This window comes from Rhinopithecus roxellana, chromosome 19 (genome assembly GCF_007565055.1).
Source record: "Rhinopithecus roxellana isolate Shanxi Qingling chromosome 19, ASM756505v1, whole genome shotgun sequence".
Taxonomy (NCBI): domain Eukaryota; kingdom Metazoa; phylum Chordata; class Mammalia; order Primates; family Cercopithecidae; genus Rhinopithecus; species Rhinopithecus roxellana.
The window spans coordinates 1,326,242-1,347,429 of NC_044567.1; the positions used below are offsets into that span (position 1 = coordinate 1,326,242).

Genomic DNA, 21,188 nt, shown 5'->3' on the forward strand with positions numbered 1-21,188 from the left:
GCCACTGCACTCCAGCCTGGGCGACAGAGGGAGACTCCTCAAAAAGAAAAAAAAAAAAAAAAAGACTGCCTGGTCTGGACTACTCATTTTGTTTTAAATGAGAATATTGAGATTTGAAGAGGAGAAATAAGTTTTTCCAGATCACACAACAAAAGTTTGGCCAACCCGGTACAAGAAACAAGGTCCCCTCACTTCCAGTCCAGTACTCTTCAACTGCATCCTGTTTTGATAGGGATGGGAAAGTTAAGATGGACAGGGCTGAGGAAGACAGCAGGATGGGTGCTTCACAAGCTCTTTCAGCTACCTAGAAGCCCAGATACAATGTGAGTATTGTTTTGTGATTATTAAGTGATAAAATATCAGACACTGGAAAGATCTTGAGTCTATCGAATTCTCCAGTGGTTACAGATGAGAAACCAAGGCCCAGAGATGACATTGGCCAGCACATCCAGCACATAAAAGTCATTGATTCCCTTATTCTGGTACTTTCAAGGCACCCCTTTTCCAGCCTCTGCTCCCAAACCCTTTCTCGGTTTTCCATTTGTAACATTTGTAGCCCAAACAGTGAGTGTCCTAGGTCTTCTTAGATCCTTGAAGGAAATCTTTCTTGCTACTCCCTAGAGGTTTTGAGCTTCATTCTCATGCTAAACCAGAGAGGAGAAAGAGGAAAATTAGTGTCCAAAGTAACACTGCAGGTGGAAAGCTGTCCAAAACTCCTAGAATCTCAGCTTCCAACATGAGTTTTTTGTTGGCCTTGGCTTATTACTGATAGTGTATTAAAACCTCATTCATTCAGATCTCACCAATTTGGAATTAGTGACAGTTGTGGTCAGGGTCTGAATGGAGGTTTACCTTTGAGGACCAAAGATAAAAAGCTGAACAAATTGTTAAAGTTAAGAATATTTAAAGGGAGATATTTAGCCTATTTAAGAAAATAGTCTTTTAAAGTATTTTAGAAGCACCATTAAAGCATATTGAGAGCATTCTGATCCACAACTCTTGACCATTTTAATTTTAGTCACATGTTATTCTTACATATTCAATAAGGAATATTTCCTGAGAGTTTCTATTAGGGAACATGTTTTAGTCTAATTTAGTCATTATGTTTAAGCATTATAATTAAATTACACTTCACTAAAAAAATTCCCCAATTCAGAATTTGGGTTTTTTTGAGGGGGATGGGAGTTCTTTCCAATAATGGATATAGATTAATGAGTCTTTCTTGTACTTGTAATGTGTGTATGTGTGTGTGTGTATACTTGCTATGAGTCATAATAGGTTAGACACTGTAACTTACATGTAATTGCACTGCGATAGTGATTGTTGTAATGAGTAAATACATTTCAGAGTATGTGTGGTTATGGGTTATAATGTACAATAATAAACAGGTTTGTAACTTTGTCCTAGGTAATGAATGTCAATGACAGGAGAGAATGAGAGGATTTTTGGGAATAAGTCCAGTGCCTTCAATGAGAAGGATTTTATTTACAAGGGAGTTGGGGAGTTGGCAAGAGAGTGTGACTGACTGTGGATTCTAGGAACTGTGGAAGTGCTGAAGTTGGGTGTTTCGACAACTGTCCTGTTTGGCAATACTTTGTTTGCTGAACCTGAGCCCACTGGTATTGAGGTTCTGGTGAAAATTCAGAAACAGAAAACAGATGACTTTAACAGCAAAAGTGAACATGTGCCAAAGAAATAATATTAAAAACATGTCCAGAAAAAGAGAGTCTTCAACAAAACTCCAAATCTAAATCAATTTTCATGGTGCAATTTGATTCTCTGGGTTAAATGGCCTGGATACTTAACTGGCTGTACTCCAGTTACCCATGGTAACTACAAGAACTAAAAGATCAGACTAAGACCTAATGTCCAAGAATATTAAATAGTTCTGGGCTAAATGAGGATGGATAAGGAGCCAGAACTTCTATTAGGTTGGTGCAAAAGTAATTGAGGTTTCTGCCTTTACTTTTAATGGCAAAAACTTTTAAGTACAAAATAAAGCCGTTTCAACTTTTAATGGCAAAAACCTCAATAACTTTTACACCAACCTAATAATTCTACTTTGAATTAGTATACGTTGTCCATTGACACTTGTCCGAGGCCTGTCTTCCCACATTCCTCATAGTATTCATTGTAGAAAGCATTATTGTGGTTTAATTGGTAACCATAACAGTCACCCATTGCAAGTATAAACTTTTGTGATTTTTAGTAAATTTATGCAGTTGTACAACCATCAGCACAATCCAGTATTTAAAACACTCTTTTCACCCTCACAGTTCTCTAGCTCCTATTTGCAGTTAATCTTTGCTTCTGCCCCCAACTCCAATGACCTTCTGCACTCTTTCTTGCTTTTTAATTACTTTTGGTTTTGACTCTGTAAAAGTCAGCACCTGGCTACTTAAGGAGACACACGTTATGTTGAAACGGCTTTATTTTTTAATCCATAAATATCTGTTACTGACAAAAGTGGAAAAATCCTTAAGACTAAATCTTACTAAAGTGTATTTGTTTACAGTACATGTAGAATGTGCTTTGACAGGTAAGTAGAACGATGAGATTTGTACAGAGAAGCAGTTATTAGAGCACTGCTCACCATGAAGCTTACGTATGAGTAACGAAGACACTGCAAAGATACAGATAGAGAAAGGTACTTTTCATCAGTGCTACCATATAATAAACATGAAATTCATAAATTGGGCTAATGCATAAAAATGTTCATTAATCCCCCCTTAGGAAATTGTGTCCCCAAACTAAAAATATTACAGTAAGAATTGCTTTTTATTAGAGAAGTTCAAGAATTCTTTACTACAAAATGTCTAGTTGAGTTATAGAACTAGAGGAATATTTGCCACTATGAAGCCAATGAATGAGTCCTCCCATGGCGTGGCATTCAGGGGTCACTGCAGGGTGGGCAGCAAAGTTGAGCAGGGTCTTCTCCTCCCTCAGGAGGGAGAGCATTAAGGAAACACACAGCCACAGCATTTCTCTGACTGATGGAAGGTTAATGTGTTTCCTGATTTACAAGATGGGTTTGATGATAACAAACTTGGACTCTCCATTCTTGCTTCATAAGCCTTCACCGGGAGGACGGTAATGTCATGAGGAAGGGCTAGAAAGGTACTAGGATGGGGTGAGTGCCCTTTCCTAGGAGCCCAAATAGTGAGTGATGCCTTCTCCTCCAGTTGAAATGGAGCCTCAGTGTCCAGACTTGGTCTTCAGGATGCACATTCCAGAGTGGGATATCATGACGTTCATTACCACACAAGAGCCTATGCACATGTCCCTCTGCAGCTTGAAATGAATTTCCCAGCTGCCCTCAAGTACAAACTTCATGCCTTTGTGGGCAAACCTCCAGACCTTTCTCTCCAGCCAGCTCCCTCTCTGAAATTGGAACCGCCTCCCTCCAGCTATAAGGACCGTATCCAAAATGGAAACTCCAAACTCAGAATTCCCCAGAATTCCACAGCCACTTAGGATGGTTTAGGTTGTCTCTACAAGAGGGCTTCCACGGCACACAGTTGGTGACCTATTGAATGGTTAGGCCCTTAAACTTCAGGTACGAGGGCATCCCTGGGTGGCCAAGCCCATCAGGTCCACCCCAGGCTCTAGTGAGGAGTGCGGTCCAGGACATCTGAGGACATCACTGTGGGGCAGGCGTTGTGGGATGTGTGCAGCTCGGTGGAGGTGGGGAGGAACGGGGAGAGCAGGTGCTGGCAGGGAATGAAAGCCCTATAATGTAAGAGCTGGATGAAACTTCAGAACTCATCTAGTCAAAGACCCTCATTTTACAGATGGGGAAACTGAGGCACTGAGTGGAGAACATGACTCCCCCTCGGAGACAAAGCCAGGGCTGGAAGCTGTGTCTCCAGAGCCTCAGCCCTGTGCTTTTATTTCTCCTAGAGTATGCTGCCTTCCAAAATCAAATATAGAGCCCAGGAAGACATGTCCTTCATATTGAATTTGCCATTAAAATGCTGCATTTATAAAAAATAACATTTGAACCCTGAAAAATACTTCATTAAAACACAATGCGCTTTCTTGAAAATACTCCAGAGCAAAATTTCCCAGATTTGGAGAGGATGACAGGAAATGTATGTGGGAGGTAACATGCCAGCTTTTCTCAGGGCAGGCCTCTTCTGGAGTCCGAGTGATTGGCAGCCCTTTCATTTTTAACTTGGGTTAGGTGCACAGTTGCTTGTGGAAGGAATATGAGGGTGGAGGCTGGTGACAGACAAGGTATCTCTGAAGAAAATGGACTGAGTTTGATGGCAGGGATGTTGGCGTGGATATTCCTCCATGCTTGGAGACTTAGGAGGCCCTCAAGTCTTTGTGGACAAAGGCGGATAGGTGACATACACAAGCAGGAAAGGGGCAGGTGTTTTGGAGCAGTGGCTGAGAACCCTCAAGGATAGGAGTCTTTGGCCAGAGCAGGAGCTTTTGGGCTAACATCAGGCTGGGTTGGGAGCTTCAGGGGACTTGCTAGCGTCAGGAACCAAACTGACCATGACAGGCCATGACATCTCAAACCCAGAGCTCCATTCCCTTTCTCCCAGAGCTCAGACGGGGAAAGCCCTTGGCTCCGTGCACTGGGGTATCAACTCACAGGGGCAGGAGATAAAGGATACACCAATGAGGCAAATAGAAGACCCGAAGAATGTCTTATTCTTCCATTGTTTTCAAGGAGAGCTCTGATTTTTTGAGCTGGAGATTATAGGAAGACCAGGGAAAAGAAATTAGGAATGGAGGAAGATAGAAGGAGGAAGAGGGAGATGAGAGGAAGGAATGAGTGACCTGGCATGGAAATCTGGTTTTTTCTGGAAATCAGGAGTTTCTGGAAGTGAGAGTGGAAAGAGGGGAGGAGAAATGTGAATTGGGGGCAAGGTTGGAACTTTCTAAGAGGCAGACGCGTGGCCCAAGACACTCCCAAGACACTGGGGAGCCCTGAGGGCAGAAGCCCGGTTAGGAGGTGAAGGAATTCTTGGCAAAACCTTTTTGACTCAGGAAGGCATGGAGCCAGGAGCCTGGAGCAAGACAGGGAAGGTGGAGGTGCAGGAGGGATTGTGAGAGCTTCAATGCCATCAGAGGCCAAGGAGACCAGGCAGAACTTTCAGGGCAGGAGGGAACCTGTGCAGATTCTAGTGCATTCCTGTTAGAGCAATAGAGATGTGAAAGAATTAATAAAACAAGGAGAGGGAAATCTTGGGATTTACGCTTCCTTTGTGAGGTGGAGGAGGCTTTTACTGTAGGGGTAGATGGTACTTCTATGTATGATAGAGGCCACCAGCCTGCTTGGGCTAGAAATCATGGCATCTAGGTTCTAGCCCCAGAAGCCTCTTTTATCTGCTACGTGAACTTGCCTAGTGATGTGGCTTTGCTTGTTCCATAAAGATGGATGGGACAGCTGAATAAATGGGGTACCTCTGTGTCCCAGTTATGACATAGTTTTTGGGATTTTGAAATGAGGGACTGAATTGGAGCAAGTTTGTAGACCTATCTCTATTTCTTTTTTCTTTCCTCCTTCCCTCCTATCCTCCTTCTCTCCCTCCCTCCATTCTTTGCTTCTAGACCCAAAGGTGAAGCAGAAGAAATCCTTGAAAAGAAGTAACCATTGCAGTAGAATTTTCCAACCCAACTGACATTAGAGACTTTCACCCAGACAATGGTAATGCTGGGATGAGAAATGTCTTGGAATCAACCCGTCAACAACCCCTGAGACAGACAGAAACCCTGTCAGAGACAGGGCTTGGGGAGAAGTGGGGAAAAGTGTCACCCTGGGGGCTGCAGAACTTGGTGCTGAGAAGCTTTGACACTGGAGATGGGATCAGCTTTCTGGTTTGGTGTGTACCTGCATGTAGACACCAGGGAGGGGCATACTCAGCCACTCAGGTCCTTTCCCCTCACCACCAGCATCCTGCCTTCAAGGGACAGCCACAGATTAGAGGATTCAAAGGTGCTGGGCTCGGGCCCAGCTGGGAGCCACCTGCTGTATTCAGACTTACTTCTTCCTTTCCAACCCTCTTAGCCTCACCTTCTGGAACAAACTCTTATAAACCCCTGGGGACCAGCCCTTAAGAAGGTTTATGTGTCTGTGGGGAGGAAAGCGGAGAGGGTAGTCCTTGGCCTACCAAGGGTTACCAGGAATGCGTCCCCAGTGTGGGGGCTGAGGGTGGCTTTCACAACCCCCAACCTCCATCCCCCTAAGACCCATGTGATGGTTTCCTGTTCCTGTTGGGAAGCACACCCTGGGGAGGGGAGATGGAGATGAGAGCTTTGGAACTCTTGAAATCAGTGAAAGGAAACAGTCCATTGCTTTCTCTGTGGTTTGTGGACTTGGTTAGATAAAAAATCTCCAGGGCTGACACCGAGAAATTCTCCTTCTACACTTGCCTTTTTAAAGGGCCATGAGGGCAGAATTGAGGGCAGGTAAAACCCCTTTTATAAGGGTACTGCTGTTGGATCTGACTGTTTTACGGATCACACCTTCACCCAGTAGTCTGGAGTTGATTCCCCCAGCCCCAACCCAGTGGGTGCCCTGGCCCTGAGAATGAGGAAACCTCTTCTTTCCCCCACCAGGCTCTCTGGTCTTGGGGGAGCGGATGCTGCTGAATTCACTGTCAGCTCCCCAGGAGGAAGTCACATCATGCCCACCCCCAGGCTGGAGGTGGGGAAGAGGCTGAGGTGGGCGGGCAGTAGTGGCCCCCCCAACAAAGCTGAGGACCGTGGTCTACCAGGTGCCCCAGTGCCTGCAGAAAGGGACGATGCTGTGGGTACCTGCCCAGTTAGCCCCTAGGCCAGTCGCCTGGAGGACCATTGTTTGCTTTTGCTAATAGGTCTTTGTCCTTTTGATCCAGAGGAGGCACAGATCGAAGAAGGAACAGCCAGGAGGAATGAAGTTGCAGGGAGGATGTGGGGGAAGGGGAGACAGGCAGTAGGAATGAGCTCTGAACTGAGCAGGTAGACAGAGATGGAGAAGGAAGGAGAGGCGGACAGGGTGCAGGACAACCACCTCTCATCCTCCTTGTCTGGGGGCTGAAGAGCTGCTCTCTAGAAACCTCTGCCTGGGTCCTGCCAGAGGTGCATGTGTGAACAGCTGGAGCCCTGCAGGATGCGAATGTTGAGCCCGAGACCCTGCACATCACAGTGGCCCTCCCCACCCTGGCTCTCTGGCCACCGCAGGTGCCTCCTGGGAGCAGAGCAGGGATGGAGAAGGCGGCCTGAGTGGCAGTCATGGTCAGGTCTAGAAGCCTGGAGGGAGTGTGGAGATGATCGGGTGTCTGGGCGGGCCAGCACCCCATCGCTACTCCCCTCTGGGACGGCTACAGCCAAAACCCCAGAGAACTCAAGGGTGAAATCCTCAGGGCCAGGGGAGGAGCACAGCCCCCAAAAACGACAGGCCCAGGGTCCTTATGGGCGGGCAGTCAGCTGGAAGGGGGCGGAGTTTCCACCAATGGGGAGGCAGCTGAAGGAAGGGAACCCCTCTGGGTCCTGGGGTTGAGGGGAGGGGGCGCAGGGCCAGGGTTGGGCCCTCAGGGGTCAGCAAAGGAAGGGCCACTCAGTGGGGACCAGAGAGTTCCAGCAGGCAAGAAAAAAATCATTATTGTGCTTATGGACACAGCAGCTCCCTGGCTCTGAGAGAGCGAGCAGGCAGTTTTTAGGCACTAGAAGATTTCTGTGATGCGGTTCTAGGTAAATGAATGAGACCGAGTAGCCTATTCGGTCAGCCCACTGATTGGACCCGCTGGCCCCTTCAAACCCAGACAGCTTCGGACCATGGTCAAGCAGGGGTCTCTTTGCTGACAGAACCTGCAGCTGAGTCCCCCGGATGGGGAGAAGGAGGCGCGGGATGGAAAGGGAGTTGGCAAAGGTGGTTGGGGGTGAGAATGGGGCCTAGCCCCCTCCTCACTCCCCGTTGACTCTTCTGGAGGAGCAAGGGCGATTGCTCTTGGTCCTGGATCCAAGTGTATTGAACCAGGCCATCGGGGCTCTGTCCCCGGGGGTATGGCTTTTTGGGCAAAGGTGGCCCACCCCCACTTCCTACAGAGGGGACGAGGGAAGGGAGAGTGGCAAGGCTAGAAGCTCTGCTCCCGGCCCCTCCTGGCCCCTGCTCTGCTCTGCCATGCCCAGCAGCCCCAGCCCTGCCCCGCTGGTCACACGGTCACTTCGGTCTTGCTGGCTGTGTAGCAGGTGTGGTGGCCCGGGATGTAGTGCAGCTGCTCCACTGTGTTGTGTCTGCGCGAGGCAAAGGCATGACGCTTGGCTGCCGTCTGGCTCTGGCCCAGGGTGGCGTACGAGTTATTGGAGGCACTGGGATGAGAGTGCATCTTGCTCATGCGGTAGCGGTCCAGCACGGGTGTGGACACAAAGACGTCCGTGTGCGAGATGGCCCTGGACAGCGACTGCTCGGGAAAGGTCGTCCGCTCCGGGGACAGCAGCGGGTCCTGGGAGTGCAGGCGCTCCGTGGAGAGCAGCTGCTCGTCGGACAGGATGCGGTCGTATGGCATGCTGAACTCATCTGCCAGGCCTCGATCCGGGGACAGGACCCTGTCCTGGGACATGGCCCGGATGGGCCGGCGGGGTCGTTCCCGTGGCAACGGCTTCTGTTGGGACATCTGGATGACATTGAGGGGGAGGGTGCCGCGGGCAGCCAGGTCAGGCAGGTGCCGCCGCCTCATGTAATACTCGTCAGCCTCCTTGTCGGCTGCAGGGGAGAGACAGAGTGAGAGAAAGCAACTGGGGTGACCCTGCAGCCAGGACGCAGATAGAACCCTGCACCCCTCCTGCTCCATCACAGACCTGTCAATCTTCAGGGATAATACAGTCAAACTTCTTTAGTTATGTATTAGGACTTGGAGGCTCAGACAGGTGAAGGGTGTATTTTCCCACTGAATGTGCAAACCATTCTCTGGGGTCTTGTTAAATGCAGATTCTAATTCAGTGGGTCTGAGGTGGGCCCAAGAGTTTGTATCTCTAACCAGCTCCCAGGCAATGCTAAAAGTGTCTGGTACATGGACCACCTTGAGGAGGGATATGTTAAGGGACTTCCTCAGAATCCCCAGCATGTTCAGGGCAAAGTTGATGGCAAGCTCAAGTCCCTGAACTCCCCCTGGTCCTGGGCCGTATCTACCACACCATGGTCCTGAAACAGAATGGCCATCTGTTTTACTAAAACATCCAAATAGCAGCTCCAGAAGCTTTCTGTTGAGGTCCAGAGCCAGCCTCCTGCTAGAATAAAGTAAGGTGCTCAGACTAGGAAACACTTGTGAAAATGTTTAACTGGTACCTTAGGAACATCATAACACCTTCTCTGTAGTAACAGGCAATGCACAGAAAGCCAATGCATGGGCCTCCAGTCCCCACGCAGCCACATAATCAGCCTATACACGCTCTACCTGTGCCTGTAACGCAAGCGGGTTGGAGTAATCTTAGATGTGTGCCTCATTTAGATGCTCCACCTTCCTCTCTATCCAGCAGGCCCTCCTAAGCTCACACTGCTCTCTGTACCCTTGAATTTGCCCAGAACTTGCATGCTACACAGACACCTACTTGAACTTGCAGGTTATACATAAACCTGCATTGCTCCTCCTACACATGGCCTTCTAGATCTCTGCAAAAGTGTGGGAATTCTGCCTGCTCTTCAGTTGACGCAGCGGGATCGCTGGCGGGTATCCTTCCTCCTGAGCCAAATTTCATCACCTCGGGATGATTCCTCAGGTTATCAGACAGTCCCATCTCTAGCTAGAGACTCTGCGTTTCACTATGGAGGTGGCTGATGTGGACTGAGGCTGCACTGCTGTCAGGGTAGGTTACCCTGAAGCTTTCAAGCAAATGTTCACCCCTTGAGGCTCCTACTGCCATTGGGTGGTCATCAAAAGAGACTCATGGGAAAATGGGAGGAGAAGGCCCAAGGCCAGAAAGCCAAGGAGGAAGAGCTGTCCTTTAGGGAACTTTTTTTTGACATTTTTGTATCTTCAACCCATTGATGCCCAGAGTCTCCCCGGACTCCAGAGGCAGAGCTGGCATCACTGGATAAACTGGATTGGACTGATGAAATGGGGTGTATGCATGGGAGGTGAAGGATCTCAGGTCCTCAAGACACTGTTGGCTGGGTTGGAGAGGGAGCTGGTTTGTGGTTCTCTGGGAAAGGTCTCAGAGAAAGCTCTGGCCGTTGCTAGCCTCTATCCAGTAGAGGGTATACAGAAAGGAAGGCCCATGGTTTGAAGAAGGCAGATGTGTGCGGGACTGGGGGAAGGCTTTCTCTTGCAGTTAAACTGGTGCATGAGTTGGAGGGCTGTCTCCTATGGAGATGTGAATCTGAGGATTCCATGTTCTTCTTTCTATGTATGGGAAGGATGGACTCAGTCCATAAGGAACAAAAACTAAGAGCTTGTCTATTCTCTTCTCCCATCCTGCAACTCCTTCTTTATTCTTGGGATTCGACAGCTGTACTATGGGGTATGGGGCAAGAGAGTGTGGCATAGGAAGATATCTTGGAGCCCCAGAGACAGACCTCAACTTGCGGGAAATTCGACTTACTTAGCCTCTTCAGAGATGAATACTTGCTGGGGTTGGTCTTTACTGCAGACTCGTAGGATGGGGGCAGGTGGGCCAAGTTCTGGAAAGAGCGGGAGAAGGAGAGGTCATAGGGCTCGGTGGCTGATGTCAGGATGTTGTTCATCCGTGGCTTCTCTGCAAGAAAAGGGAGGGGTGTTTTGTGTTAATGAGGACCATATCTGTGGCAGGCAAAGGGGACAGCTATAGGTTTTATTCCCCTGCTTTCTGCCTCACCCCTGATTCAAGTCCCCATCTGCTTTCCTGGACCTCCTCTGTGCTTGGACATAGCTTGGTGATACTGTTGACTCAGTTTCCCTCATGCTCAGTTCCAGTTGTCAATAAGTCTAGGGGCAGATGCTATTTTAGCCACCACCAAGAGATTTTACTGTTCTGTGAATGGGAGACTCGACTCTTGAGTCTGCGGAGGGAATTCTCTCTCCCAGTACATCTCTGGGTTATCTGCTGAAAACGTAAGCCTGATGGAGCTGAGGAGCATCATAAAAATCATCTACTTCTGTATAAAAGTGCTGTCCTTTTCCTAATAGCTTTAGGCAAACCTAGCTCTCAGGCTTAGAAAAATCTGAGTTGGAGGACATGGAGTGACTTCTGTGATTTATGTACCCATAGAAGAACTGGGTCCTGGACTGAGACCCAACTCATGCTCCGTCCATGGCATCCTTGCACAGCTCGTGTAGCCCCTTTTCCCCTCTCCAAGCTCTGCACCTGACAAGCCACAGTGAGTCACAGAGCTATTTTATCTTACTCTGATTCCTTTCTCTGAAGCCCCCCTTAGCCATCTCTAAGCTGCTGGAGGAAAGAACCTAGACAAAAATGCATAGCACGTCATCCCCACTTTCTTCTTCCTTCCCCTGAGTTAGAGCATTGAGATGCAAGAATCTGAAGAGACGGAAAGGAGTGTTGTTCAATGCCAGACCTGGGGAAAAGAATGGAAGGAAAAGTGGAAGAAAAGGTGAAAGGGAGATGAGAGGGTGGCTGATGGGAGCACAGTGCAGTGTGTGCTGAGCTCAGGGCCAGATGAGTGACACGGGAAAGGAGAGGGGGCATGCAGGGCTGGTGAGGGAGGCAGTGAGGATGGGGGGACAGAAAGAGCTGGAGATCCTGGGGAAGAAGACCAGCATGCCTCAGTGCTTCATGGACTTGAGGAGGAGAAGCCACAATAAGAAGTCAATGAGTGGCTGCCATGGGAAATGGGGGTACCATTCCCAGAAATGAGGCAGTTGGGCAGCTATAGTCTCGCTGTGTCATTCCTCAATCCTCTTTGGTTTGGGACACCTCAAGGCCAAAGAAGTTCTGAGAGGGGCAGGCTCTAACTTTAGACGAATGTGCAGGAGGACTGCCACACCTCTTGGCAAAGAGAGTGCAGAACCATGGAAAGCATGAATTCTGTGGACTGTGTGAGAGGTGGGAGAGAGAGAAGCCCTCCTAGGCATTGTCCAAGGGCAGCCCCAAGCACCGGGGACTCCTGGCTTCCCTATCCCTTCCTGCCTTCATTGTCCCCCCCAACACTGGGGACTGAGCCAGGAAAGCTCAGCCAGTGAGCTGGTGTTCATGCCAGCTCAGGACATATGTGAGGGGGTGAGGGGTGCTTTACCTCCCCATCAGAACATGCTGTACAGAAAGAGCCTCCCTGGCATGCATCAGGACAGATGCCAGGAAATGGAGTGAGCAGGAACTTGGGAGTGCTGCTCCTCAGAGGGGGTAATAGCCACTCATCTCTCAGCACTTGCCTCTTCACTTTGGCCATGCTGGAGAAGAAGGAACCTCCTTCTGCCTCTTGGCATTATGCTCTCAACAAGGCATCACTCAGCTCACCCACTTCCAAATGCAATCTTTCTGGATACTCTTGTTCTGCCACTGTGTTCCAGAACATACCCCTGAGCCAAGGCCAGCTCTCTCTTGCCTTCTGCCTTCATGGGATCACCGTTGCACAATCTCCCTCCTATGGCAATGCCTCCTTTACTCTTCTCTATGAAATTCCCCCCTCACTCAAGACGTTTTGCTGTGCCAATGTCCCATCTTTTTAGCCTACAGTATCTGTTCTTTAATCCTGTATTGCTCTTCTAGTCAGTTCCACCCAGTTTAGTATCTAACTGATCTCTAATAATTTGAGTTGAGTTGGGATTGTGGATCTCCAAATATTGCAATCTCCTTGACAGCAGGGCTTTGCTTTCCAATTCTTTTGATTCCTTCATAGTGCTTGGCCCAGAATAAGGATCCAATTAATGCTCTTTGTAGAGAACTAATTAAGTAGACTCAGGCCCCCTCCTCTCTTGAAAGTCACTCTGCCAGTTCCTGGGAAAGAAGGGAACATCCAAGAAAGCAATGCAGAGAAAACTCTACTCCCACTACATTGTGAGCTGCTCAAGGGCAGGGACCGGGTCTCATCAACTCCCATCTCCCTGCACCGGTTGGAAAAGAGAAGACAGGAAGAGAAGGAGGGAAGAATGGCTCTTACTGTTGTATTCAGGAGTCTGCTTGTGTTGGCTCCTTCTGGGGAAAAATCAGCTCAGTAGTTGTTCTTTCAGAGTATGACTGAGCAAGTGGGAGCTCTCCTTGCATGCCTTTTCTGGCTCTTCTTTTGGCTGCTTAATTACTGTGGGCATCCCCCAGGCTCCCTGCCTTTGCCTTCTGCACTGCTCTTTCAGTGCAGAGTGGCCCCACTCCTGAGGCTTCTGTTACTGCCTCCAAAGCTTCACTCACATCTTCAGCTCTAACCTTCCTCCAGACTTCACGTCTGCATTCCTGCCTGTTGAATATTTTTTCTTGCAAACTCCAGGTGTGCAGATCCAAACTCACTGACAACTCCATCCCCTATACATACTGGCAGTTTTTCTGATTCCTTCAATTGTGTTAATAAAACCCTCATTTTTCTAATCAATGTCATCATTGGCTCTCATCAGCCATATTCAGTTAGTAAGGAAGTTTCTCTAATTCTTTCTTCAAAAGGTTTCATATCTCAACCGTCCTTTCTTTTCCCACTGTCAGCATCACCACTGGTATCAACCTCTTTTCACTGATCTCCCCAGTTTCTCCCAGTGCTAACTTTTTAGACCTCACAACCTGATAAATCTGATTGTACATGACAGCGGTAGGTCTCTCTACCAGGTGGCCTGTAGGATTTATCATTGTTTTGAGTTTCTCTCTCACTAAAAGCTTAATGATGTTTTCACTCTTTCACAGCAAAGAGATAAACATGACTGATAGTTCACAATTTACATGGCTGTCTTATGTTCTATCAAGTCTTGAGCAGGTGCCAAACATAGGTTTTCTCTGTTCAGCTGTGATCTGGTGGGAGGATATTATAACCTAAGAGGGAAACATGGTTTTATAACCCTTGGGCACTATGCTAACACTCCTCCACTCAACAATTTTCAGCCTCTTTTTTTTTCTGCCAAGAGGCTGAAGCCCAAATCAGTTTTGAGTTTTATCAAATCTTAATTAGTTTGGGGAGGATCAATACAGTTTAACCAAGTCTCATGTCCTTCGTAAATGACATCACAGATAGCTTTGAGCAAAGGAGGGTGTTCCACTCCTTGCTGTGGACATATGGAATTTGTGACTCTAAGAAGTGATACAAGTGGTAAGTAGAAATGGGTCTGTGGCAAGTAGAAATGGGTCTAGCCCCTTTCTGTTTATGTCAAGGGATCATTCTGATATCAGAGACAGAAACACCAAGGGGAAAATAGCCTACAAGTGAGATAAGAGCATTGTGGCCCTGGAGGAGGGTGGGCCCGTGGCTCCTTGCACCTCCTTAGCTTCAGTGAGTTAATGACCATGTGTGTGATGCCCTGATAGGCATCCGTCCTTAGAATGGTGCTACTCGAAATGAGGAGGAAATGCAGAGTGCTCTCAATCATCTCTCACCATGTGGCGGGATCTGGGTAGCACTGCTCAAAATCGGATGGCTATATTGATGATCACCTGAAAATCATAGAAAAGAAATTTTTAAAGAAGAGTTCAGGCATTCCACCATCTCTCCAACATAACAGTATCTCTCTTTACCTCTAATGTGCTTCTCTGACTTAAAGGAAGCACTTCTAAGAAAGGCAGAGGTCATTGTATGAGGCTCCAAGAAACGTCCCCTGCTGTTTCTGTCTCTCTCCTTCTGCAACAGCGCTTCCTCTGTCACCATGGTGACCCACCCACATCTCTGGAGGAGGCCAACCAGCCATAGAGGCTTTGTAGGGATGGGTGGAGGAGGAGAAGGATGGAGAGTAGGGAGTGTTTGGCAGGTATGCATGCATGCGTGCATGCATAGGGTGGGGGAATTAAGCAGGGGAAGCAGATTTCTTTGAGTGGTGGGTATTAGGGTGTGTTTAACCAAAATGAGGGTGCCCTGACTTAAGGCGCTTCCCCTTTACAGGACTTTGATTTGTCCCTAGGCCTTTATACAGGAGGGTCTGGATGCACCCTGAGATGCAGCAAGATGACCTAAGCTGTCTACTGCCTGAGATCAGCAGTCCTGGATTCTAGGCTCTGTCCTGCCTTTAAGTGACACAGCCTAATAGTTCAAAAGCATTTCCTTTATTAATAATATTCCACTTAGATGGAATAATCCACACAATTAACACAGTTAACAGTTGCCAAAGCCTGAAGTTCAAGGCGTTCCAAAAGCTTTTACAATTGTTGGAATGAAAATGTGGCTGACCACTACAGTGCACTCCGGCATTCTATGACTGCTTCAGCTGAACATTATGTTCTTGTTTTTCATTGTTGCATGTATCTGATTTCAACCAAAGCAAAGGGAAGAGGAGGCATGAGGGCCCTTGCTTTAGTTTACCTAACCGCAGATGACAGCCCTGTCCTTCTTGCAGTCTAGAATTTTCATTTCCTTACATCTTGTGATTGAAGCCTTCTTCCCTGCCCTTGGCCTTATACTCTGGCTAGTCATTCCATAGCTCCTACACTATATTCCATTTCCCTTTCTATTCTCTAAATACCAGGGCTTCATAACGTTCAGGCATCTTAGTGAAGACTTCAGCTCTACTCCAAGGTTTACATCTGCTTGCCCAGATTAATAGTTCCCAAATCTACAACTCTAGCCTGAGGTCCATCTTGATCTGGAAGGTTAGATTTTATGCTTATGGACATTCCCTTGAAATTCCTACCCTCACCCCAAATCATTAAGTCCCAAAGTGAGCTCCTCATTTTATTCTGGTGTCCAGGCTTCTGTCCATGGTACTGATGTTCCGTGGGCCTGGAATGTGAAACTTCAACCATCGTCACCATTTTCCTCCTTTCATCCTCCATATCCCGTGTATCCTGAAGTCCTCTTCCCTGTAGCCATCTCCTAAATCCAAGCCCACAATATATCTTTTTGTCAAGATTTCTTTTAGCTCTACTCTCAATTTCCAAGACAAATCCTGTGAATTCCCACCAGACAAAATTTCCCAAACCAATGGAATCATCACAGCATTCCCTTGGTGAAGGCTGGACTCTAAATAGTCAAGCACACAGGGCTGGGTGTGGTGGTTCACGCCTGTAATCCCAGCACTTTGAGAGGCCAAGGTGGACAAATCACAAGGTAAAGAGTTCGAGACCAGTCTGGCCAACATGGTGAAACCCTGTCTCTACCAAGAATACAAAAATTAGCCGGACATGGTGGCATGTGCCTCTATTCCCAGCTACTCGGGAGGCTGAGGCAGAAGAATCACTTGAACCTGGGAGACAGAGGTTGCAGTGAGCCGAGATTGCGCCACTGCACTCCAGTCTGGGGGATAGAGCAAAACTGTCTCGGAAAAAAAAAAAAAAAGAAGCCAAGCACACTATCCAGTGTGGGTGGGTTTGGGAAGTAGGCCACAATTCTCACATGAAGATACTGTTCCTTCCCAAGACAGATTACGTTGAAGCCAGGGAAGAAACTATTTGCCAAAGGTTGAAACAGTTCTACACTGGGCCTGAATTTAAGCAAGAAGAGAGAATCCAGAGAGATTAAAAAACATTTTTTTCTTGCTTGTCCTCCAGAGGCAAGAAGAAAACTAGTTCCAATGAGATTTTGTTGTTGTTTGGTGTATTTGTTCGCTTTTAAGCAATATGGCAGGATCACAGAGAAATGGGAGAAACCCAGGTCATTCGATCTGGAGTTTCTGGAGATTGGCAGTTAGCAAGAAACACTTCTAGACTTCCATGTCAGAGTTTAGGTGTCACCAGGAAAGGGTTATTTATAACTCAGATTCACTTAATAATTGCTGATAACCAATTATGCTTCTTGCTCTGTGCTGAACACTTTCACAGGCATTTTTTTTAAAACTCATTCACAGTGATCTTCATTTAAATGGGGACTGAAGTAGAATGAATATATATTATTGGCCTACCATTTGCCAGACACTATGTAAAACTCTTTAAATACCTTAGTTGAAATCTTTATTGTAATTTTTTTAACAGATGAAGTCACAAACAATGTCTGTCTTGATTTACAAGTACAGTGCTTTTCCTTTTGTTTGAATCTCACTTAAAATGTTTCATTAACATCAGATTTTTCCTACCTTGGCATTAAGGAGAGCATTTTTAAGTTAAGTATAAGGATGAGAATAACCCTAAAATAACCACTGTGACATTTTGTTGTGTTTCCTTTTATTTCCTTCCCCCATAGATGATTATGTGAGTGCTTACAGACACCCTCAACCCCGACCCCCCCACCCAAATAGTATTGCAATGAATAATCTTGTATATGTGTCATTTTGTACACAGACTGTAGTTCTTACAATGAATTAAAATAGCGTGATTTAATCTTCACATGTGTGCAAAATGACAATTGTGTGAGACAATTGGCTGTGGCATTTTTACAGGAGTAAAAACAACGAAACCACCTAAATACTCATACATGCATGTACTTATGCACACAGATAAAAATATCTAGTTTTTGCTTATGTAATCATGCTGCATATACTACTTTAATCTTCTTCATACCTAATGAATAAATGAAAGTGTCTTGAATATATTTTTATGTTTTGAAATATTATTTGAAACACCTTATATGGTTCATAATATTCTTTCTATAGAATAGTCTATTCTGTATGCCTCTATATCATTTAAGCATAATATATTTAAGCATAACTTATTTAAGCAGGTCCCCTATTTTTAGTATTTAAATTGTTTAAAAGTTTAATAATGTTACAGCAAACAACCCTGAGCACACATCTTTGGTGATGTCTCATTTCCTTAGCCCAATAACTAAAGGCAGCATTTCCAAGTCAACACACTGTCAATTGTCTAGCAATGTGACCGGGGAGATTGATAGATTTCCTCATATTGAACCATTCATCTGTCTATTACTGAGAAATATCTTATTTGGTTCTGGTGTCTTATTATTTTATTACAACACTGGATTCTATTTTCTTGTGATATATGTATATATATATATGAAATATGCATTCATAAATAAAATTTGTAATTTTTGTGCTAACCCCTCGTCAAGCTTTTGTATTAAGATAATTTTGTAAAACCAAGTGAATAACATTCCATCTTTTTGTAACTTTGAAACAGTATAGCACGAAGCATCTGTTTTTTGGATGTTCGGAGGAATGCAACAGTAAAAATGTGTAGTGTCTTTTCGGGGGGTCCTTCTATTGGCGCAGGGCTAAACGCTTGGCTTGTGTTATTTCATCAACTGCACAACAACAGTTTTGGGAGGGAGATTGTGTTGTCATTGCCAGTTTAAGAGATAAGGAAACTGAAGTTTGGGGAGTTTGAATATGTTGCCGAATGTTGCGTAGTTAACAGGTGAAGCTGGGATGTGAACCCAGGCAGGCTGGCGCTAGGCCCACATTCTTAACTATGTAATGTTATGTATACTGCCTTCCCATACTTGGCAACATGATCCTTGCATGGTGATTCATTCAAGCTTTCCAATTTCTACATTCAATTTGCAATATCAATGTTTGTTTAAAAAAAATCCATTGGACGTTTTAAACTTCATTAGCTTAAAACTAAAACATCACTCACAAAAATCTCCACATATGAAGTTGGACCCCTTTTCTTCTTAATTTTGTGTGTCAGTGTTTTGTGGATTAGTAATTTATTCATATTATTATTCTCTTTCACAGAATTACCTCCTATACATATCAGTTCTATAATGTTTTAACTCTTCCAATCATTATTTTATGCTTTTGAATTTGCTAATTCCTGCCTCCTAATTTTCTTTGGTTTCATTTGTAATTGTTTTCTCATTTCCTGGCTTGAATCTTTGATCCATTTATTTTCACTCTTTTCTGTTAACAATATAAGGTCTTTAACTATGAATTTCTCTCTGGCACTGTTCCATGAGCAACAATACACAGTGTTCTTATTGTTGTTATATCCTAAATGATCTGTAATTGCAGCCTTGGTTTTCTCTTTGACCCAAGAGTTATTTAGTAGAGTGTTAAAATTCAAAATGTTTGGGTTTGTTCGTTTGAACTTTTGCCATTAATTTTCTATTGTATTGTACTGTGGTCAGAGAGCAGAGCCTGTACAAGTTCTGCTTTTTGGAACTTACTGAGATTTCCTTTGTGGACTAATATACAATCAATTTTTGTAAATGTTTTATGAGTACTTTGAGAAAAGATATATTTTCTTTTGGTAAAGTACAAAATTGACATATACCTATTAAAGCAGATACCTATTATATCTATGAAATCCATTATTCAGTTCCTCTGCATCCTAATTCATTCTTTGCCTGCTTAATCTCTCAAAGACTGAGGGCAATGTGTTAAGGTCTTCCACTATTCTTGTGTTCCCATCACTTCCTCTTTGTATTTGTTACAGAATTAGTTTTATATATTTCACAGCTACATTATTCAGCACAAAAAGCTCATGATGCTGTGTCGTCTTTGTTGCATGTACCATTTATCGACATTAAATAAACCTTTCTGTCCTTTTTTTTTTTTTGAGGATGGAGTCTTGCTCTGTTGCCCAGGTCGGAGTGCAGTGGCGCAATGGCACAATCTCGGCTCACTGCAACCTCTGCCTCCTGGGTTCAAATGATTCTCCTCCCTCACCCTCCCAAGTATCTGGGATTACAGGCTTCCACCACCACATCCAGCTAATTTTTTGTATTTTTAGCAGAGACATGATTTCACCATATTGGCCAGGCTGGTCCCAAACTCCTGACCTCAGGTGATCAACCTGCCCCAGCCTCCCAAAGTGCTGGGATTGCTGCGCCCGGCCCCTTTCTGTCCTATTTAATGCCTTCTTTTTGCCTTTAAGTCCACTTGATCTGACATTTATTTTGCCATCCAAGCTTCCTTTTTGTTTGCACTTACCTGATAAACTTTGTCTGGCCTTTTATATCTAACCTTTCTGTGTCATTTTATTTTATGCTTATCTTTTGATGACAGAGAGTATTCTATCTCATGTGGTACTTCATTGGTTATCCAATTAGCTAAAAGGGATTCCTCATTCTCATAGAATAGTCCTTCCTTCATTGGAGTATCTTCTCTTCTCTGCTATAGTTGTGTAGTATGATCATGCCTTCTCCACGAAGCCCAGACCCCAGATGTCAGGGCTACTTGACCAAGGATGAATGCTTGACTTAACCTAAGTCAATTCAAGTCCCTACTCCAGAAATTAGACATCATTAGAAGAGAGAGTTTTGGTGTCTCTGTATGACTGTACTCATGACACATAAACTAGGTTGCTATGGGCAGTCATGTGGGTTTGGAAGAGATAAAGTCAGTCTTTAGAGACTGGGGCACGCTGTATTTTCCAAAAATGGCTACAGTTATATTTCTAGTCCCATATGCTCTCCCAGAACCTTGCCATCCCCTCATTAGACAGGACTTATTTTCCTGCTCCTTGTAACTGGAGGCCTGTGTGACTGTCTCAATGAATAGAATACAACAGAAGTAACCTTGCACGACTTCCAAGGCTAGGTGCAAAAAGTGTTACGACTTTCACCTGACTCTCTTTCTTTTGGCACACTCAACCTTAAATTCCAGCTGCCAAGTTGTAAGGAAATCCAGGCCACATGAAAAGGATACATGTAAGGGCTGACAGTCCCAGCTAAAGTCTCAGTTGACAGCCAGCATCCACGGCCAGCCCCGTGAGGGAACAAGACTTCAGATAGTTCTGACCCACAGCCTTCTAGCTGTCCTACCCAAAACAACTGGAATGGAAATGAGCCATCTCCACTGAACTTCGCCCAAGTCGCAGATGTATAAGCAAGCTAAATGTTGTCTTTATTGTATCATTTTTATTTTGGGATAGTTGTAGTCTCACATGCAACTATAATGAATAATACAGAAAGAGCCTGTGCACTCTTTGCTCAGTTTCTCCATTTTGCAAAAATATAGTACTCTATCAAAATCAGAATATTGGCATTAACACCGTTAATATACAGAACATTTCTGTCAACACAAGGATTCCTCTTGTTGCCCTTTTATAGCTGCACCCACTTCCTTCCTGCACCCATCCCTTCCTTAATGCCTGGTAACCAATAAATCATTCATTTCTATAATTTTGCTATTTCATGAATGTTATAGAAATTGAATCACACAGTATGTTAGCTTTGGGATTGAGTTTTCTTTCAGCAAGTGTAATTCTCTGGAGATTGTTCCAGGTTGTTGCATGTGTAAATGGTTCATCGCTTTTTATTGCTGAGTAGTGAATATTCCACGGTATGGATGTATCATACTTTT

General features: G+C 45.4%; 1 protein-coding gene across 3 annotated transcripts in view; it reads right to left on the reverse strand.

Moving 5' to 3' along the window:
- Positions 1-2,413: 2,413 nt before the first annotated feature.
- Positions 2,414-21,188, reverse strand: part of SHISA6 (shisa family member 6) — a 329,458-nt gene continuing 310,683 nt past the window's right edge. For 2 of the 3 annotated variants that reach the window (XM_030923739.1, XM_030923740.1), the window contains 2 exons: positions 10,534-10,686; positions 2,414-8,698 (listed from right to left, as the gene is read on the reverse strand). In XM_030923739.1, the coding sequence (XP_030779599.1) occupies positions 8,148-8,698; positions 10,534-10,686 (704 nt within the window). In that variant the 3' untranslated portion in view covers positions 2,414-8,147. Of the gene's footprint in view, positions 8,699-10,533; positions 10,687-14,436; positions 14,494-21,188 lie in introns of all 3 variants that reach the window. The other variant, XM_010376133.2, reaches the window with a different exon arrangement.